This window comes from Thalassophryne amazonica, chromosome 1 (assembly GCF_902500255.1).
Source record: "Thalassophryne amazonica chromosome 1, fThaAma1.1, whole genome shotgun sequence".
Lineage (NCBI taxonomy): Eukaryota > Metazoa > Chordata > Actinopteri > Batrachoidiformes > Batrachoididae > Thalassophryne > Thalassophryne amazonica.
In genome coordinates, this window is record NC_047103.1 from 92,885,171 (window position 1) to 92,907,200 (window position 22,030).

Sequence of the window (22,030 nt, forward strand, 5' to 3'; positions counted from 1 at the left end):
TGTGTGTGTCTGTGTGTGTGTGTCTGTGTTTGTTTGTCTATTTGTGGCCCTGTGACAGACTGGCGTCCTGTCCTGGGTGTACCCCGCCTCACTCTCTATGACTGCTGGGATAGGCTGCAGCCCCCCGCAACCCTTAATTGGACTAAGCAGTAGAAGATGAATGAATGAATGAATGATTTATACCACACCAGAAGTAATTTATTCAGATATTTTGAACAACCAGTTTTACTGTCTGTTTACTTCAATTTACATTTATGACCCCATTAAATGTAAAACTTATTTTACTACTGGATTATCCTTAAACAGCTTTTCACACTGTTAGCATTTAATTTAAATCAGCAAACCTTGGTAACTTTTATAAATCAAAATGATGTTACACAAAAGTGGAGATATGTTAGCAAAAAGTACAAAAAATTATTCAAAATTTACAGTGAAATATAACCAGTGTATAACATGTAGGCACAATGATGACAAAGGTGACCCATTCTATGGCATGAGCTTTTGCAGCGGTGACTCTGAGAAAATCATCTGAAACACACAGCGTACATATTTTAATTAGTGCTCTCAGGTTATTAAAAAAATAATGTAATTGATTGCAGGGTTTGTGATTAGTTAATCTTAATGTATCATTTAATTTCAGGTATATATATATATATATATATATATAAACACTCAGATCTGTGTGTGTTTGGGGCATTTAATAATCAGGTGAAAAAGGATCTGGGTTATTTCTGTTACACATCAAAGAGGTATTAAACAAGCTGTAAATTGATCATAAATTGGGAGAACTGTCTAAGTGTAATTTGGATGGGTTAAATGCAGACAAATTTCATTGTATGTATGTGTACAATGACAATAAAAGGCTATATTATAAAGAGTGTCTATGGAAACAGAATTGTGGGAGTTTGGAGGCTGATTCTGCACAATATGACTCCTTTAATAATTATCTTATTAGATTTCATATTTAAATCTGTCCATTAAACATTAAAATCTGGATGAAAAACAAATCAAACTTTTTAAATGTGTTTTAAGCCTGTTCGAGTTCAGTGACCACGTTAATTAACGGTCATTAAAACCGAATCAACATTTTCGCATGAACGTCAGTAAACGCACAAACTCCCACATTTTAGATTTGACAATAAGTTATCAAAGCAAGTTACTTTGGTATAAAAAGTATTGACATCTCACACATTTATTGCGCTCAGAAATTAGACTTTATTTACAGACCAAGTCACTGACGTCAAAACAAAACAGAGCAAAGTGTGACTGAAGGCGTGATAGGTGCTGTCATTAATTAATTCATCTAAATTAACACTTTATTTTGACAAACACAATTTTAATACTTAATAGCGACAGCCTGCAGTTATTACTTATGTACGAACTATTTTGGAAGATAACAATTAGCTTACCATCATTCTTCATCTCTAGCAGCTCGTATCTTCTTATCTTCATCTTCATATTGTTGTATGATTTCCCAAAGTCTTCTGTACTTTTCAAGCGTGTTTCATCAGCTTTCTCTTAAAACCTCACAGAGCAGTAAACACACAGAGTCCGCCATTATGTTTGTGTCGTGTATAAAACAACGTCACTGCAGTTTGCTCTGCTGACCCCGCCCACATTGAGGGGGTACTATTTGTAGTGGATTAAGACGCGCGTGGAACCAAACCGAGTAGAGACGAGTCGAGTCGAGCCAAGTAGTGCTGGTTCTGTCTTGTGGAAAAGGGCCTAAAGTGTTGTGTGGGCCGCTGAAGAGGAGGTACTGCTGGCCCACCACCACAAGATGGCGCCCTGCTTGAAGTGCGGGCTTCAAGCACGAGAGGGCGTCGGAGCGACCGGGAGTGACAGCTGTCACTCATCATCCGTACCAGCTGTCACTCATCCACTACTCATCACCACCACCATAAAGGCCAGACTGCAACTCCACCTCCCCGCCGAGAAATCAGCTACCATTCAGGTAATTACTTCTCTGCTGAACCTTAACCCGAGCATCAGTCTGATCTCTTTTGCAGCCGTTTTCCTGGGACGGATACCCTGTCTGCTGAGTTGGCGTTTGGTGTGGACTGCGACGGCTTCGCCTCCCACCCCACCCAGATAAGTGGTTATCTCGGGAGCTGCACGAGTGTGTGATTGGAGGTGGAGGTTTTCCCTCCTAACTGTATACAGACTGTGGGATTACTGAATGTGCGAACTCACACTCATCAGTACTGTCTCTGTTCTCTGCCAGCAGTACCGGGTCTGACTGCTGAAGACAGTGGCCACCTGGGGCGCAGGGCTTGGCGGCTCCGGTGTTCTTCAGCTCCGTTGGTGGTGGAAGCTGTGTGGGATCCGGCTCTTCTCTCGCCAGACGTCTTCTATCGTCGAGCCTGCCCACACGTCACCTTGTGTATAATTGACATTCCACCATATTGTTATTGTCTGTACTTCGTTGTGCGATTCACAACATTAAATTGTTGCTTTTTGGCTTATCCATTGTCCGTTCCTTAATGCCCCCTGTTGTGGGTCCATGTCACGACACTTTCACAACAGGATTTCTCGGCCAGCGTCATGGATCCCGAGGGGCGTCAACCATCACTTGAACAGCCAATGGAAGAGCGAGGTGCACAGGCACCAGCAGGAGGCGTGTTGGGTGAGCTGCAGCACATCTTAACCGCTTTTACCGCTCGGTTGGACTTAGTTACCGAGCAGAGCATTATTCTCAATCATAGGATGGAGGCTCTCACCGCCCAGGTGGAAGCGCATGCTCAGGGCGCTGCTGCAGCACCTCCTCCTGCTGACCGTGTGCCAGAGACAGACATTCCACTGGTCGTTCAACGAACCCCCCCACCTTCCCCTGAAGCATACATAAGCCCTCCTGAGCCGTACGGAGGCTGTGTGGAGACGTGCGCGGACTTCTTGATGCAGTGCTCGCTCGTCTTTTCACAGCGTCCCGTCATGTACGCATCAGACACTAGCCGGGTGGCTTCCGTTATAAATTTGCTTCGAGGAGAGGCACGCGCCTGGGCTACGGCGCTCTGGGAGCAGAATTCACGGCTCCTAACAATTTACACTGAGTTTGTGAGGGAGTTCCGACAGGTGTTCGACCACCCTCATAGAGGCGAGACCGCTTCAAGCGTGCTGCTGTCGATACGGCAGGGGCGTTGGAGCGCAGCGAAGTATGCAGCCAACTTCCGCATCGCGGCAGCGCGAGCCGGCTGGAATGCTGTTGCGCTCCGCGCCGCCTTTGTAAACGGACTGTCATTGGTCCTTAAGGAGCACCTGGTGACGAAGGACGAGCCACGGGATTTAGATGGGCTTATCGACCTGGTTATACGGTTAGACAACCGATTAACAGAACACCGACAGGAGCGAGACAAAGGGCGTGGTCAGGCACAAGCCGTCCCTCTTCCTCCCGGGTCCGAAAGGGAGCCGACTTCCCCACGCTCCACTGCCAGGGCTCTCCACGTGACGACAGCTCCCCCTGCTGACGTTGCTATGGAAATGAGCAGGGCCAAAAAGCGATCAGATCAGAGACAAAGGAGGCTGATCCGTGGAGAGTGTTTTCTCTGCAGCTCTACCGAGCACACACAGAGAGAATGCCCCAAACGGTCAAAACAGCAGCACTCGTCCTTAGAGATTGGGCTAAGGGTGGGTCACAACACCCACGTGGGGAGACCCCGACGATCTGCACGTATCCCAGTCACGATCCTGAGTGGGGATCTAACCCTTCACGCCCCAGCACTGGTGGACACGGGGTCGGAGGGGAATCTGCTGGATAGCAGATGGGCAAAGGAGGTTGGGCTCCCTCTAGTGGCCTTACCGTCACCATTGTCGTTGCGGGCACTAGATGGCACCCTTCTTCCACTAATCACACACCAGACACAGCCAGTGACATTGGTGGTGTCTGGGAATCACAGGGAGGAGATTGTGTTTTATGTAACACCTTCAACCTCCCGAGTGATTTTGGGTTTTCCATGGGTACTAAAACACAATCCCCGGATTGATTGGCCGTCTGGGGTTGTGGTTCAGTGGAGCAAAACCTGCCACCGGGAGTGTTTAGGATCCTCGGTTCCACCCGGTGTGACAGCTAAGGAGGAAGTTTTAGTCCCCCCCAATCTGGCGGCGGTGCCAGCCGAGTACCATGACCTTGCTGACGTCTTCAGCAAGGATCTGGCACTCACGCTGCCCCCACACCGTCCGTACGATTGTGCCATTGATTTGATACCAGGCGCTGAGTACCCATCCAGCAGGCTGTACAACCTCTCATGTCCAGAATGCGAATCAATGGAGACCTACATCCGGGACTCGTTAGCTGCCGGGTTGATCCGGAACTCCACCTCCCCGATGGGTGTTGGTTTCTTTTTTGTGGGCAAGAAGGACGGCGGACTCCGTCCATATATTGATTACAGAGGGCTGAACGAGATCACAGTTCGCAACCGATACCCGTTACCTCTGTTGGATTCAGTGTTCACGCCCCTGCATGGAGCCCAAATTTTCACGAAATTGGATCTTGGGAATGCTTATCACCTGGTTCGGATCCGGGAGGGAGACGAGTGGAAGACGGCATTTAACACCCCGTTAGGTCACTTTGAGTACCTGGTCATGCCGTTCGGCCTCACCAATGCGCCCGCGACGTTCCAAGCATTGGTTAATGACGTCTTGCGGGACTTCCTGCATCGGTTTGTCTTCGTATATCTAGACGATATACTCATCTTTTCTCCGGATCCTGAGACCCATGTCAAGCATGTACGTCAGGTCCTACAGCGGTTGTTGGAGAACCGGCTGTTTGTGAAGGGCGAGAACTGTGAGTTTCACCGCACTTCTTTGTCTTTCCTGGGGTTCATAATCTCCTCCAACTCCGTCGCCCCTGATCCGGCCAAGGTTGTGGCGGTGAGAGATTGTCCCCAACCAACGAACCGTAGGAAACTACAACAGTTCCTCGGTTTTGCAAATTTCTACCGGAGGTTCATCAAGGGCTACAGTCAGGTAGTTAGCCCCCTGACAGCCCTGACCTCCACAAAAGTCCCCTTCACCTGGTCGGATCGGTGCGAAGCCGCGTTTAGGGAGTTGAAACGCCGGTTCTCGACTGCACCGGTTCTGGTGCAGCCTGATCCCAATCGCCAGTTCGTAGTTGAAGTGGACGCCTCTGACTCAGGGATAGGAGCCGTGCTATCCCAGAGCGGGGAGTCCGACAAGGTTCTCCATCCATGTGCCTACTTTTCCCGCAGGTTGACCCCAGCTGAACGGAACTATGACGTCAGCAATCGGGAACTTCTTGCGGTGAAGGAGGCTCTTGAGGAGTGGAGACACCTGTTGGAGGGAGCATCGGTACCATTTACGGTTTTCACGGACCATTGGAACCTGGAGTACATCCGGACCGCGAAGCGTCTGAACCCCAGGCAAGCCTGCTGGTCGCTGTTCTTCGGGCGTTTTGACTTCCGGATCACCTACCGCCCCGGGACAAAAAAACAACGATCTGACGCCCTGTCCCGGGTGCTTGAAGAGGAGGTCAAGACCGAGCTGTCAGACCCCCCTGAAACCATCATCCCCGAGTCCACTGTCGTGGCCACCCTTACCTGGGACGTGGAGAAGACCGTCCGGGAGGCCCTGACATGGAGCCCGGACCCGGGGACAGATCCGAAGGACAAGTTGTACGTCCCACCAGAGGCCAGGGCTGTGGTCCTTGACTTCTGTCACGGTTCCAAGCTCTCCTGTCATCCAGGGGTGCGAAGGACCGTGGCAGTGGCCCTGGCAGCGCTTCTGGTGGGCCTCTATGGAAGCCGACGTCCGGGAGTATGTCCAGGCCTGCACCACCTGTGCCAGGGGCAAAGCCAACCACCACAAGGCCCAAGGCCTCCTCCAGCCTCTGCCCGTGCCTCGTCGCCCCTGGTCTCATATTGGCCTGGACTTTGTCACGGGCCTCCTGCCGTCCCAGGGCATGACTTCCATCCTCACGATAGTGGACCGGTTCTCCAAGGCGGCCCACTTCGTGGCCCTCCCGAAGCTCCCGACGGCCCAGGAGACTGCAGACCTCCTGGTCCACCACGTCGTGCGTCTGCATGGGATTCCATCAGACACTGTCTCAGATCGTGGTCCTCAGTTCTCCTCCCAGGTCTGGAGGAGTTTCTGCAGGGAACTGGGGGCCACCGTCAGTCTCGCATCTGGGTACCATCCCCAGACGAACGGGCAGGCAGAGCGGACGAAACAGGAACTGGAGCAGGCCCTCCGCTGCGTGACCTCCGCGCACCCGACGGCCTGGAGTGACCATCTGGCCTGGATCGAGTACGCTCATAATAGCCAAGTCTCATCTGCCACCGGCCTCTCCCCGTTGTGTTTGGGGTATCAGCCCCCATTGTTTCCGCTAGTGGAGGGAGAGGTCGGGGTGCCCTCGGTCCAGGCCCATCTGAGGAAGTGCCGTCGGGTGTGGCGTACCGCCCGCTCTGCCCCTGCTCAGGACTGGGCAGGAGGTCTGGCTATCCACTAAGGACATCCCCCTGCAGGTGGAATCCCACAAGCTAAAGGACAGGTACATCGGACCATTTCCCATACTCAAAGTCCTCAGGATACACCCCGTTTTTCATGTGTCAAGACTCAAGCCCTGCCATACCTCACCACTGTGTGCCCCGGGACCAGCGCCGCCTCCTGCCCGGATCATTGACGGGGAGCCCGCGTGGACGGTACGCCGGCTCCTGGACGTCCGTCGAAAGGGCCGGGGGTTCCAGTATCTGGTGGACTGGGAGGGTTATGGTCCCGAAGAGCGCTCCTGGGTGAAGAGGAGCTTCATCCTGGACCCGGCCCTCCTGGCCGACTTCTACACCCGTCACCCGGACAAGCCTGGTCGGGCGCCAGGAGGCGCCCGTTGAGGGGGGGTCCTGTTGTGTGGGCCGCTGAAGAGGTGGTACTGCTGGCCCACCACCACAAGATGGCGCCCTGCTTGAAGTGCGGGCTTCAAGCACGAGAGGGCGTCGGAGCGACCGGGAGTGACAGCTGTCACTCATCATCCGTACCAGCTGTCACTCATCCACTACTCATCACCACCACCATAAAGGCCGGACTGCAACTCCACCTCCCCACCGAGAAATCAGCTACCATGCAGGTAATTACTTCTCTGCTGAACCTTAACCCAAGCATCAGTCTGATCTCTTTTGCAGCCGTTTTCCTGGGACGGATACCCTGTCTGCTGAGTTGGTGTTATGGTGTTATCCATTGTCCGTTCATTAACGCCCCCTGTTGTGGGTCCGTGTCACGACACTTTCACAACACTAAAGACTCACTTTCATCCAAAAGAATCAGGGGTCACTTGGGGGTCTTGATTTGATGTCCCACTGTGAGCCATTGACCAGAACTGAGTTCTGCAGTGTCACTCAGAGATCATTTGTGTGATAAGGCAAGGGAAGGGTGGAGGAATGTCTCTTATCAGATACCTTCACACTAAGCATGTCTTAACTTTTAGCTAACAGAAAGGTCACAGCCAGGGCTGTTGAACAGTAGATTTAGTTAAAACAGAACATTTAGTAAAACATGCAATATTTATCATTTTGACAAAAGGACATGACCTTACAACTGTCCAGTGTGAGACGCGTGCATGTGCCTGCTGCCCTCACGTGGAAATAGATAAAAACATATATTACCTTTGCGACAGGAAGCAGCCAGTCTGCTCTGTGTAAGCCTGAACCCATCAGATCTCAGAAGCTAAGCAGTGCGGGACCTGGTTAATACTTGGATGGGAGACCTCTTTGGAACACCAGCGGCTGTGTGTTTCTCCAGGTTACACTGGAGTTGCGTCAGGAAGGGGCATCCGGTGTAAAACATGTGCCAAATACCAATGCGGATCTGGCTGTATCTGCTGTGGTGACCTTGAACAAAAAACAGGAGCAGCCAATCGGACAACAACCGCTGCGACGGGCTGAAGTGGACCATCTAATCATGTGTACACTCACCTGGCAATCTGAATGTCATGTCACCCACGTCAGCTCTGGCCCACATGACATTGTGTCTGTCCTTTGGCGCACGGCTCAGTGGACTTGCGCACAGGGCCAGCAGATGTTGACATGATAAGGGTGCACTGCTTCATTCAAGTCATTTCATGACTTGATGTCTCTGACCATGGGTCATATACAGAGAGACAGAAGGATCATACTTGTACTGTCCGCTCGATAAGAGCGGATTAAATATTAGAAATTGTGGTGTTTTTTTTCATGGTGTGTGGTTTTATTTTTATTTTTTTTCCCCCACAGCACGATGTGGGGTGCAACATGTTCCTGGTGCTCGCACTGTGTTTGTGCACGAGTGTACAGGAAATCATTGTCACTGCATGCCTGTCTGACCGTGAGTCCCCCCCGACAGCAGGTAGAATGTTTGCGGTTCCCCATTTCTTTGCTTCTTTCTCCCAATGTTGTGCTTATTTTAACAGCACAAACCTGGCACAAAGGGTAAATACCATTTTGGCGTGATCTGGAAGTGGCGGGGGGGGGGCTGCGTGACATCACAAGTCAGAAAATGTATTTTTAAATTACTCAAAAGTTTTAACAGCAAAAATGAAAAGTTTTATGCCACAAACCAGCACAAATGAACAACAGTGATATTTTAATATTTTGAATGTGGGGAGGAACAGCTTCACCTCTCTTTTCAGCCTAGGCTCCACTATTACTAAGAAAAAGAAAATCAATCATTAAATAAATAAATACACAGATGTAAAGGGTATTTTTATTTTTAATGTGAATGCAGCATTTCATAGGTCCGGTCTTCTGGTTGAAGTGCAATAAATTTGGTATTGTGAGAGTGTTCAGATGGAGAGCTGTTTGTTCCTGAGCAGCAGTGGGAGGTGCTCCTCCTCCTCCTCCATCCTTTATAAGCTACAGCAGCCTGAGCTGAGGTGATGCTCTCTGACACTCTGCTGCGGTAAGAACAATCCTGCTTTTAATCCTTTCCTGACTATGCATGGTGCAAGGTTTTTTGTTTGTTTGTTTCCCCAAACTCAGTGTAATCTTCTTCTGTTCCTTTTGTCTAGCTGTTCAGTGATGTGCTATGTTTTTCTTCACTTTGTGGCAGTTCTGGTTTATCGATAGTCATTCAACCTGCTTGAGGTTCATGTGGGACTGTTAGTTGTCATTACTGCATCTTTGGAGAATGTTTCATATGCCAAAATAACAGAATTACAGGAACTCAAGAGAAAAAAGGTTTAAGGTGAAATGGTGACCTTCTCACGTATAATGTGTTTCCATTTGATTGTAATAATCTGTGATCCAGTTTGGTGATATGACTGCAACACACACACACACACAGAGCCTTGAAGTGCTTTATCATATTGCCATACGTTCCACTCATGAATAATGGATCATGTGTGTGTGTGTTATGTGATCTGTGCACAGAAAAGCCCAGAGGAGTTCAAGATGACGACAGGCTGTATGAGGTCAGCGTTAGAGCCTGAACATCAAGTGACAACACGAGACAGCAATCACTGTAAGCACACTCTGCCGGCCTCGGAGGATGTTCATTCAGTTGTTTAATTTTGTAGAAAAAAAGCAGATCACAGACATGACACAAAACTAAAGTCATTTCAAATGGCAACTTTCTGGCTTTAAGAAACACTATAAGAAATCAGGAAAAAAAATTGTGGCAGTCAGTAACGGTTACTTTTTTAGACCAAGCAGAGGGAAAAAAAGTAACCGTTACTGACTGCCACAATTTTTTTTCCTGATTTCTTATAGTGTTTCTTAAAGCCAGAAAGTTGCCATTTGAAATGACTTTAGTTTTGTGTCATGTCTGTGATCTGCTTTTTTTCTACAAAATTAAACAACTGAATGAACATCCTCTGAGGCTGGTGATTCCATAATTACTGCCAGGGGTTGGTATATATATATATATATATATATATATATATATATATATATATATATATATATATATATACCAGCGATACCATACATATAGTGATACATGACGATACCAATGATACGACGCAGCATGATTCACCCCTGTTCCCGATTCGATATGTATTTGATGGCGATTCAATTCCTCACAATGCAATACGATGCGATATGGTGTGATACAATTAATGATGGCTATTGATATTAATGCCATTATCGATTCCGCTTATCAATCCGAGTCTTTATTGATTCCCTTATCAATACCGCTTGTGAATTTTCTAAAAGTAGGCTTTACAGGTTTTCTATGTCAAAAACATTTTAATGAGTGTTAAAGTAAATAAATATGAAACTGGTCACTGGATCCTTGATTTGTGGACATAAATAAAAATTAAAATTTCTGGACATAAATAAAAATCAATAAAATCTGTACATGGTCACTGGATCCGTGATCTCTGGATATAAATAAAATCTGTACATGTAAATAGAAATAAACAAAATCTGTAGTTTTTGTCAAAGCATTTCCTTTCAGATATTACTGATACAAATGTAACTCCATAGACTCTGAGCTGAGCTCTTGCAGCTGGCTGTGCTACACGTCAGGATGTAATTCATAAGAAATGGAGGACGTCTCATTTTGGAGGAAAAAAATTGTTTGGTTGGTTGTAGTTTGTATTATAACATCTGTAAAGAGGTGTCATTTGATTTAAAATGGTGATTTGCTCTGAAGTTATTAATTCAGACCGAAATCTGCGCGGCTCTTTGGAGCTGTGTACTTAGTCACACAAAACAGAGAATATTATTATTATTTCCTTTATCCAATGGACAACTTTGGGCTGAGCTGCTCACACCGGTTGGTGCTCATGCCAGAGAACCATCGCGTAAAACTCCAGTGTGGAATGGAGGATGATCCTCGATTCTTGCCCGCAACAAGACAAAAGTCCCACTTCGTGACTTTAATCACACAAAGCTGACTCACGATTCACATCTTTAAATGGCTTTGAGAGGGGTTAATGAAGGCATTGCAGACCTGCCGCTGGAACTGAAGCAGAGAACCAGCGAACAGCAGGTGGAAGCGCTGCTTCGTTGCTTCAAGCAGCCCCACTGCAGTCTGCAGTCAATGCAGAGAAATGATCATTTGCTGACGCTCAAAAACCACGACCGCTTCAGTGTTCAGAACTGAAGGAGTGAAAAGGGAATCATTAAGCAAAAAGGCGATTGATGTCATCATTTTTGTTGTGGTAGAAATGTGCTTTTCAGCTTCTGTCTGTGGTGTATTCAGTGCGCATTGGAAAAAAAATGAATGCAAGCAGGCAGTAAGTGATGCAACACAATTCAACCCATCAAATGAATTGATGCACACTGAATGAATCGATGCACTTGCATCATGCACCTTTGTATCTAGATACTGATTCATATCGATTAATCTCCACATGCCTAATGTGGACGGCCAATGGAGCAAATAAGCTGCCTGCATGCAAATTTTATGCTACTTGGAGTGTGTAACAGTTGAGATACATGTGGCCATGAAATCCTGAACAGGTTTTTATATATATACAAAAGTTGTGCAATGTAATCCAGAGTGTGTCTGACCCTGTACATGTTTGGATAGGCAGAAGCTAATGTACTCTGGTTTGTTTCACCTAGTAACAGTTTTTTATGCTGTTTGACAGACCAGGGAGCGATAGCAAGCACAGCGGGCATGGACTCTGAGATCAAAGATGAGGAGAAGGCTCTGGGCAATGAACATCAGGAGAAAGATCAGCTGACGAAACCTCGCAGGAAAGACACACCAGTGCTCAACTTGCCTCCACATATACCAGGTCCTCATGTACAACCGTTTCCTAAATAACTTATCTGACTAGTGAGAAAACGTACGAATGGTAAAGCAGAATACAAACAAAGAACAGATAAATCTCAGTGTACTATCTTACACTCAGCGTAAACCAAATATCATTGCTTTCTTCCAACCAACAGTTGTCATTTTCACACCCAGAGACCATGTTATGCAGTGTATCTGGAAAGTATTTGCAGTGCTGACTAATTGTGTGCACCATTGTGCATGTGGCTCCAGTGTAAAAATACAGTTCAAGTAGTTTAACCGGAGTTTTGAAAATATGACATCTGTTTAGAATAGACTATTGTTACATTCTCGATGTACATGCTCAGTACTGTGTAAATCTAGCGTGACTACACGAGCTGTCAGCATGGGGAGCGTTATGTGCCAAAACATGTACGAGGAGCTGGCCTTCGTTCTGGGGCTGACGTGGCCTGCTGATGCCCGACGGCCTCCACCCTACTGGGGAATGCGCCGCCATCTTGTCTGCAAACATAGATAGAGCTCTACAGGGAGGGTAACATTAGGAATCTACATCAGGCCATGGAGCAGGTGATTAGAGACCCTGCAAGGCTTATGACAAATGTGGGTGTGGAATCCATTAGCTTAGCGGGGAAATTAATGCAGAAAATCCACTATGGTGATAGTGCAGTTTATCTGCCAGGGAAGGAAATTCAACAAGTTGAGACTGTGGCCTGCTTCCGTAGACGTGTCCATAAAAATCATAGAGGGATATGCTTTGCCAACTTAATACCCATTACTATATTGGATGATGTTGAAATTGTGGATGGCCCAGTGGTTGTTCCAGCAATAGCAAAGATTACATGTCTGCTACCTACAATGCATGTGGAATGTCTCAAACCTAAACCAACTTCTAGGCATCTTATATATGCTACTCTGGAACCACCCCTAAACCCAAACAGTTCAACTGTCAACCCCACTGAGGTCCTTAGACTGGTTCTCATTAACATAAGATCACTGTCCTCAAAATCATTGTTGATTAATGATTTAATTATTGATCATCACTTAGATATGATTGGGCTTTGTGAAACCTGGCTTAAACCTACAGCTGTCCTCCCCTTAAATGAAGCTGCCCACCAGCATATACATTAGTCAAGACCCTCATGATGTGAAGCAAGGCAGGGGTGTTGCTCTTATTTATAAATCTAAGTTTAGCTTATTAGCTGTTGGGGGTCACAAATATAACTCAAAACAGATATGACGCGTGCCCAGCACGGCCACATCACGGTCGCAAATGATATGTCGCACATGCAGACAGAGTGGGCACGGATGGAACGAGTGCATCACGGCCGCTGTGTCCCTCATGGGGGCGCCTCCGCGGTCGCCTTCGCTTCTGTTCCCTGTTATATCTGCTTTTCTTCCTCATGTATTCGCTGATCCACCCGCGACATTTGTCATTTCTGCCCCCCTTTGTTGCAGACGCTCAGCTTTTGTCTCATTTCATGCGCAAATCCTCCTAAACGCCAGTGGGACAGGGCCCTTAGAAGATCAGTGACAAGCTGGATGTCGAGCAATTTCCTACTTTTAAACCCTGACAAGACTGAAATAATGGTTCTGGTTCCAAAGAGACATCATCATCAATTTGGCCAGTTAACACTCAGCCTAGGCTCGTGTGTCATACATCACACTGACAAAGTGAGGAACCTTGGGGTAATTTTTGATCCTTCGTTGTCCTTTGGCCTCCATATTAGAAATATTACGAGGACTGCTTTCTTCCACCTGTGAAATATAGCGAAGATTCGTCCCATCCTGTCTATGGCTGATGCTGAGACCCTGATCCATGCGTTCATCTCTTCTAGATTGGACTACTGCAATGTTCTATTTTCTGGTTTACTGCAGTCCAGCATTAGGGCTCTCCAATTGGTTCCAAAATGCTGCAGCCAGACTTTTGACACGAAGCAGAAAGTTCGACCACATTACACCCATTTTGGCATCTCTTCACTGGCTTCCTGTCCCAGTGAGATCAGATTATAAGGTTCTGCTACTAACCTATAAAATTATTTATGGACTGGCACCTCCCTACCTAGCTGACCTAATTAAACCTTACATACCGGCCCGGGCTTTACGTTCTCAGCGTGCAGGACTACTTTGTGTCCTAGGGTGAATAAGAAGTCTGCGGGTCACAGAGTTTTTCTCTTATCGTGCCCCTGTTCTGTGGAATGGTCTCCCTGTGTCAATAAAACAATCAGATTATGTGGAGACTTTAAAGACCAAACTTAAAACGCACTTCTTTCCCTTTCATATGGCTAGCATATTGGTATAGTTTTGTTTTACGCTTTTTACTCTTTTAATTCATGTTATTAGTAATTCAAGCGGGACGCGGCCTCAACTTTACCTAAATTCTGGGTCTTTTAGTGAAGCTTAGGGCTAGCGGCCGGCGATCACCTTAGTATTTCTTCTGTTTTTCTTGTTGATTAATGCTGGCAAATTATACAGTATTTTTTTTGTCTTTCTGATGCCTGATTCTGTTTTTTTCTCTGTTTAAGGTGCAGCTCCATCCAGAGATGGGAGTTGCATTTGTGTTGGTGACCCTCCTGTCCTGTGCAGCAACAGCAATTCTTGTATATTCATCTGTGAATTGTTCTGTGAATTGTTTCTGTAATTTATGTTTGTAGCATGGCCCAAGCAGAGGGTCACCCCTTTGAGACTGGTCTGCTTGAGGTTTCTTCCTCAGAGGGAGTTTTTCCTTACCACTGTTGCTGGAGGTTGGTAAGGTTGGACCTTACCTGTGTGAAGCGCCTTGAGGCAACTCTGTTGTGATTTGGCGCTATATAAAGGAAATAAATTGAATTGAAAATTGAATTGAATTGCACTATGCTTTTTCTACATTTTATATTACAGCCTTATTCCAAAATGGATGAATGCATTTTTTTTTCTTAAACATTTTACACATTACCCATTTGCAAATTCATATAATAAATAAAAAAACAACAAAAAGAAATCACATGTACATAAGTATTCACAGTCTTTGCTATGAAGCTCAAAATTTAGCTCAGCTGCATCCTGTTTCCACTGATCATCCTTGAGATGTTTCTACACCGGGGTCGAATTAGAACGTGCAGGTGCTAGTTTGTGCACGTATTATTCGTGTGGTGCATGTAATTTTGTACTACACTAGCACTGGTGCAAGTAACTTTATCCAAGTTTTATTAACTATAAGCACCAGTAGAATGAACCAATAAAGGAATAAATAAGGAAAAAAACAATTTCCAGTGTGTTGTCTTTGTCTTCCCTGCGTTTTATGACCCTCACACACGGAGCAAGTTGCTGTGCTCTATTTGTTGTGGAAAGCTGACAAACTTCACCAGCGGCGCCATCCCTGGGTTCACAACATCCTCATGACACGTTCCCAATTCGGCGAGTTTCACTATTTGCTGCAGGAGCTGCAGCAAATAACTGGAGCTGCAGGAGCTCCAGTTTGAGGACCTCCTGTTCGCGCACGCACATGTAAACAAAGAAAAGAAAAAAAAATTGGCTGCCGCTGTGGTTCCTCGCTCTCTCTCCCCTCAAACTCTGTCATCATTGTGTTATAAACCAGTCACCATTTGTTTTATTATACATCTGTGTAGTTAATAAAATTATCTTCACAGACGATTAGTTCACGCACGCATGGGAAAAAACAAAAAACGGCTGCCACTGCGGTTCCTCGCTCTCTCTCCCCTCAAACTCTGTCATAATTGTGTTATCAACCAGTCACCATTTGTTTTATTATACATCTGTGTAGTAATGAATAAATAATCTTCACAAATGATTCGTTCGCACGCACGTGAAAAAAAAGACTGTCTGCCGCTGCTGCTGCTCTCCCTCAAACTCTCCCCAGAGAGGAAGACTGGACACATCAGAGGAGGAGTTTTAGGTTGAGATAAGACTGACTTTTGGTTGTGCAAGTAACTTTTTTGGTGCAAGTAATTTTTTTGGTACTAGCACCAGTGCAAGTAGGTTAAAAAATGTATTTCGTCCCCTGTACACCTTAATTGGAGTCCACCTGGGGTGAATTCAGTTGACTGGACATAATTTGGACCTATATACAAAGATCCCACAGTTGATAATGCATGTCAGAGCACAAACCAAGCATGAAGTCAAAGGATTTCTCTGTAGACCTCTGAGACAGGATTGTCTCGAGGCACAAATCTGTGGAAGACTAGAGAAACATTTCTGCTGCTTTGGAATGGAAGACATTCAGAGCCACCAGGACTCTTTCTAGTGCTGGCCGCCCATCTAAACTGATCAATCAGGAGAGAAGGGCTTTAGTGAGGGAGGTCACCAAGAACCCGATGGTTACTCTGACAGAGCTCCAGCATTCCTCTGTGGAGAGAGAAGAACCTTCCAGAAGGACAATGATCTCTGCAGCAATCCACCAATCAGCCCTGTATGGTAGAGTGGCTAGACAGAAGCCACTCCTTAGTAAAAGGCACATGGCAGCCCACCTGGAGTTTGCCAAAAGGCACCTGAAGGACTCTCAGACCATGAGAAACAAAAATCTCTGGTCTGATGAGACAAAGATTGAACTCTTTAGCATGAATGCCAGGCATCATGTTTGGAGGAAACCAGGCATCATCCCTACAGTGAAGGATGGTGGTGGCAGCATCATGGTGTGAGGATGTTTTTCAGTGGCAGGAACTGAGAGACTAGTCAGGGTTGAGGGAAAGATTAATGCAGCAGTGTACAGAGACATCCTGGATGAAAACCTGTTTCATTGCACTCTGACCTCAGACCGGTGTGATGGTTCATCTTTTAGCAGGACACTGACCCTAAGCATACAGCCGAGATATCAAAGGAGTGGCTTCAGGACAACTCTGTGAATGTCCTTGAGTGGCCCAGCCCTGAATCCGAGAGATCTGGAGAGATCTGAAAATGGTTGTGCACCGACGCTGCCCAGCTTGAGAGGTTCGCAAAGAGAAATGGACAAATTGCCCAAAGATAGGTGCACCAAGCTGTGGCAATCATATTCAAGAAGACTTGGGGATGTAATTGCTGCCAAATCAACAAAGTATTGAGCAAAGATGTGAAAAACTTATGTACATGTGATTTCTTAGTTGTTTTTTCATTATTATATATGCAAAAAACAACTTGTTTTCATGTTATCATTATGGCATGTTATTAGCAGAATTTTGAGGGGGAAATTTAATTTGCTCAATTTTGGAATGAGGCTGTAATGTAACAAAATGTGGGAAACGTGAAGCGCTGTGAACACTTTGCACCGTACCTTGACATGTGAGCTCTGACATGGGTCACTGAGCACTTTAGTGCTAGTACTAATAGTGGTAGTAGTTAGGTGCAGAGACACATTTTACACTGAATCATCATCAGTAGGCATACTAAAAGGTTGGTGTCATACTTTTCTATTGTCTGCTTTTTCCTTTGAATTTTTTGCAAGTAAACAGTAGCGTAGCAGTAGTAGTAATAGCAGCTGTCTCTTCTTGAGGCAGCAATTGTTGTAATGTAACAGTTCTTTGGAATCTGGGATAGGTGGGCGGTGACAGCTTTGTTATGAAGAAGAAATTTTCATTTCAATTTCTGAATTAAATTCACCCTAGTAATCAGCTAATTTACAACTAAGACAATACTTTCAATAAAGTCTCTTGATGTTCGACTCTCCATGATTCATTTGGCATACCACTCAGAGTAAGTAAATGAAGTATTTAGAAAGAGGTAGATTTGTGTTTGTGCTTTGCATTTCGATAGTGGTGGGCAATCTGTGCACTGTTGAAGTAGCTACAGCATATCTTTTGCCATGAAACATGGGGGATGCAACACTAAAAGCCACATGACTGTTCTGGCTCATTGTATCAGGCTCAATAGGCAGGACAGGCTGGACGCAAATGCAAACACAGGAACACAGCTCAGTGGAGAGAAAACATTTATTGGTCAACAGGCTGGGGTCAGTACACAGAAAGGCAGTCCAACAGAGCAACAGGATCAAGAACATCAGGCAAAAAGGCGTGGTCGGAGTATACGGGCAGGTAGTCAAAAAAAAACAATGAGGCAAACAAAGCAAGGCAAGAGTACAAGACCTGAGCTGGAAGGAAGGCACAAGGCACATCGATCTGGCAAAGAACAGAGGCAAACTGTGAGGCTTATAAAGCACCCAGGTGATTAACTGCAAACTCAGAACAGGTGTGTGGAGAAACTCCCAGAACTGGGGTGTGGCAGACAGAGGGAGACACCCACCACTAAGAGCCAAGAGAGGAAGGCAAGAAACAATAGGACAGAGAAAACCCAAGCAGAAAGACAGAACAAGAGACATAGCAAGAGACAGAGAGAACACAAAAACAACCCATCAAACCACAAACCTGACATATGACAACATTAGATTGAGCAATTGGGAATCTCCAGTGATTCCACAACTTGGAAATGTTTACTGCAGTTTCTTTCGGTGTTTCCGTCATTCAGGTGTACAATATGAAATATGTGTATGTGCAGCAAATCAACAGTGCAGGACAATATTCACATTTGAATGTGCTTTGTCTTTAGGAGTAAGACTGATGAAGGCCGAGAAGCACATGGTCCACCGGGAGGACAACGAAAGTGACAACAGTGACTAGCTGTGTTAATGCCTTTCTTTTCTTTGTTGTGTCAGTGAATGATTTTATGTGTACAATCTTATTAAAATCTTATTTGCTTGATGCGAAACGTCCTCGCGTCAAGCAACCCAGTCCAGTCGAAGATTCAAGCTTCTCTACTGTGTACAATCTTATTAAATTCTCTTTTGTCCACCTCACTTTCATGTGATTGTTGGTAATGTAAATGTTTAGAAAACAGATGTTAAATGTGAAAAAGAAGATTTGGTTAATGTCACAGCTCTACAAGAGCAGAACAGTCTGACATGCCCAGTGGTAACTTTAAAGTATTCAATAACAACATAAACGAGATCAAAAGTGCTCAGTGAACACAGCAATGCCTCAGCCACATTTTCATTTCTCTCTGACAATGCACAAAACTCTGGTTTTGGTTAAGGTAAGGGTTGGGTTTTCCCTGCACATCACAGTGACAAAACAGCAGTACTCGACTTGTCACAGACTGTTTTGTCAAATTGAGCCGTTTGTGTCTAAAGGTGTAGGTGTAAGACAGGGATGTCCACAGGCTTTTAAACAGTCAAGATCATGAACAACAAAGCATCTTAATTCGTTTCCAAAATGTTATCCAAATTAAAATACTGTATATTAGAATGGGAACAGAAATTTGTACTTGATTTTCATTGATGATGATCCAAATTAGATGTCATTCTTAATTTATTTTGCCTATATACATACAGAGACCAGTGCAACCACAAGAGTGTATGCCTCTAAAATCATTAACTAGACTGCAGTTATGGCATTTTTAACAGACACAGACAAACACCATACATATTGTGTGAAAGAGGTCCATTGTAATCATTCACTCTGTAGTTGACTTACACAATAGCACACTGGATATCATACAGCAGCAAACAGACAAAAAGACACATCATCTTTAACAGTAAGTCTTAAGTTATGTCAAAGTGGAATCAATTGATGCTTTGACTGCAGCACTTGAGAAGCTCAAGCTTATTGAATCCCACTGGCAGTTTGTGTTGATGGTGGGATCTTACTAGGGCAGGAAGCCAGCTGCTCACACTGAGCCTGTAAATTCTTTGCCCTGCCTGTAAATTCTTGGTAACTAGCTCTGTGGTGGAGTCTCTTGTCACTGCTTCCTTTAATAAACTGTTTCATGTAGTACAGGGGTGGGCAACTTGTTCCAGAAAGGGCCAAGAAGGTGCAGGTTTTCTTTGCAGCCACTGACTCCACCAAGTGATTTCAATGATTAATATCACTTTGAGCAGATGCATCACTTAATCAGTGGAACAAGTTACCCACCCCTGATGTAGTAGGTGTCAATGTAGAGGAATCTGAGTGTCTGGGTTTATGGTTGTCCTAGATTAGTAGTGTCCAAAGTATTTCAGAAAGGACCAAGAGGGTGCAGGTTTTCTTTGCAATCACTGACTCCAGCAGGTGATTTCACTGATGAACTCATCCCATCTGCTTAAAGTGATATTAATCAGTGAAATCACTTGGTGGAGTCAGTGGCTGCAAAGAAAACCTGCACCACCTTGGTCCTTTCTGGAATACTGTGGACACCACTGTCCTCAATCAGGACTATAGTACAATCCAAGCATTCAAAGATGATTTGAAGTTGGCCATCAGAAGATTATCTGCATGTGGTGAAAGTGATGAACTTGGACAGACATTTGCTTATCTTGGCAGTGACATTCATGTCTATCATCTGCCTTTGCGACTGAGAGATGCCTGGGAAGAGCTTATGGAGTCATGAACATGTGTGTATATCGTGAAAATCCTACAGGGAGAACTGACAAATGTATTTCTGAAAAAAAAAAAAAAAAAACTTTGATTTTTGTTTTGTGTTGCACTCGTAAAACCTGCCCACATCAGCTGGCAGAAGAATCTGATTGAGACATTCCACCACTGTGTATGCTGATCAAAAAATGTGCGTGTCCCTGCTACAATTACATTTTTCTATGCAAGAAAAACCCTGCCTTTTAAAGGTGATCACACAGATGTATTTTCAATGCTACGTGAGTTGTGTTTGGATCATTAAGCCGTGGAAGATGTTGCTCTTTCTGCCAAAAGGCAGGCACTTCGAACCTGTTCCGATTCTACGCAGGTGGTTTCCTCAGGTCACTTCCTGCGACGCAGGGATATACGCTGCAGTCTCCGGGCTTTTGCCCTTGCATCAGTCAGTCGCATTTCAGTGACCTTTGTCCTCACCAGCCGGTACGAACTTGCACAGTAGCTTGGCTTTTTGCAGTGCTGAATGACGGGACCCTCAGAATCTGGAGAATAAAGGAGAAATGTCTTCAGAGAAGATGAGATGTCATGTTATACATACAGGTGAGTTTGTGATGTAGTCAGGTCCACAACTATTTGTACACTGACACAATTCTTGATTACGTTAATCAGTTATAAAGCTTGCATTTGACATTTCACGGTAAAAGATCATATGACCAATAGTGTTTAATGGTAATCATAGGTGTTTCTTTAACCAGTTCTTAAAGTAGCCATTGTAAATTAGTTTGAAGTTTCAAGGTCATAGGTCATGTGGCTAGGAGAATGTTGATTTGACCACAGCAGCATCTTTAACCAGTTCCTTTAAAAAAAAACATTCTTAATATGGCCCATATATTCCATTAGGTACACATCACAGCCAGTCGGTGGTTTTTCAGTCGAGTGATTATCCAAGAAATTGTGGATGAGCCTGGACATGCCAGAACATGTTCTGTGAAGCTTCATCACGGCGTTGCTTTGCGCATTGCGCAAATTCCTCCGCACGTCTGTCTCAATTTGCCGAAAAAGTGCTGATGTCCACGTCTTTTCACAATTCCTGTGCTAGTCCACATGACGTCCCGGATAAAAACACAGCGTCCAGTTTGGAAATGAACGGCACATTCCACTTTTAACGAAGCGTTTTGTCATGGAAAGAGGAACGGACGCTTCACGTGTCACGACGTCAAGCGAGACAAAGAACACCTCCGTTTCGGAGTGCCAGAAGGACAAGCTGGGACATGTCCAGCTCTCCACAATTTCTCTGATACTCACTCGACTGGTAAGCACTGAAAGGCATGTCTCATCACGGCGTTGCTTTGCGTCACAGAACATGTTCTGGCATGTCCAGGCTCGTCCACAATTGGATAATCTTGGATAATCACTCGAATGAAAAACCACTGACAGCTGTCTGAACGCCATCTCAAAGCCGTCCTGTGAGACCAAAACGGAGGTGGTTTTGTGTTGGTCCAGCAGCGAATACATCGTGACGCGCAAAGCCTCCGCTTGGCTTTCCATGACAAAATCTCTTGTTAAAAGTGAAATCTGCAGGAAAATAGTTGATGTCCAGCTCTTGTGATAACCAGAGAAATTGCACACGATGGTCATGGATCCACAGAGCGATCCGTTTAGAAATAAAATGGTCGCTCAGACCACTCCTCACTCAAAGCCTGCTCACAGGTGAATGACGCAACCGACAGGCGTGAAAAAAATCACACATGCGCATGAAGGTTCAAGGTTGGCTCACGCAAGCACACGTGATTCAAATCCATATGTTTTTTTTTTTTTTAAATAAGGTCGGATACTTTTCTAATAGACCTCGTATATATATAATATATATATATATATATATATATATATATATATATATATATATACAGTGAGGAAAATAAGTATTTTAACACCCTGCGATTTTGCAAGTTCTCCCACTCAGGAATTTGAATTTGTCTGAAATTTTCATCTTAGGTGCATGTCCACTGTGAGAGACATAATCTAAAAAAAAAAAAAAAAAAAAAATCCAGAAATCACAATGT

General features: G+C 45.2%; 1 protein-coding gene across 2 annotated transcripts; it reads left to right on the forward strand.

Annotated features, from left to right (window-relative positions):
- Positions 1–8,634: 8,634 nt before the first annotated feature.
- Positions 8,635–18,336, forward strand: ppp1r17 (protein phosphatase 1 regulatory subunit 17). 2 transcript variants are annotated; one of them, XM_034181209.1, is made up of 4 exons: positions 8,635–8,877; positions 9,348–9,438; positions 11,516–11,665; positions 18,175–18,336. In XM_034181209.1, exons 2-4 carry the CDS (start codon positions 9,369–9,371, stop codon positions 18,243–18,245), a joined length of 291 nt encoding a protein of 96 aa, XP_034037100.1. In that variant the 5' UTR covers positions 8,635–8,877; positions 9,348–9,368; the 3' UTR covers positions 18,246–18,336. The 2 variants fall into 2 exon arrangements, with proteins under 2 accessions (XP_034037100.1, XP_034037091.1); XM_034181200.1 differs by lacking the exon at positions 8,635–8,877 and having other exon boundaries at positions 9,242–9,438.
- Positions 18,337–22,030: the final 3,694 nt, after the last annotated feature.

What these genes read in the sequence shown, in the direction of transcription:
- ppp1r17 (XM_034181200.1), top strand. Translation starts at nt 9,309, where the DNA reads ATGGATCATGTGTGTGTGTGTTATGTGATCTGTGCACAGAAAAGCCCA. An exon ending in AACACGAGACAGCAATCACT is followed by an intron (nt 9,439 to 11,515) that starts GTAAGCACACTC and finishes GCTGTTTGACAG; the next exon opens with ACCAGGGAGCGATAGCAAGC. An exon ending in CTTGCCTCCACATATACCAG is followed by an intron (nt 11,666 to 18,174) that starts GTCCTCATGTAC and finishes CTTTGTCTTTAG; the next exon opens with GAGTAAGACTGATGAAGGCC.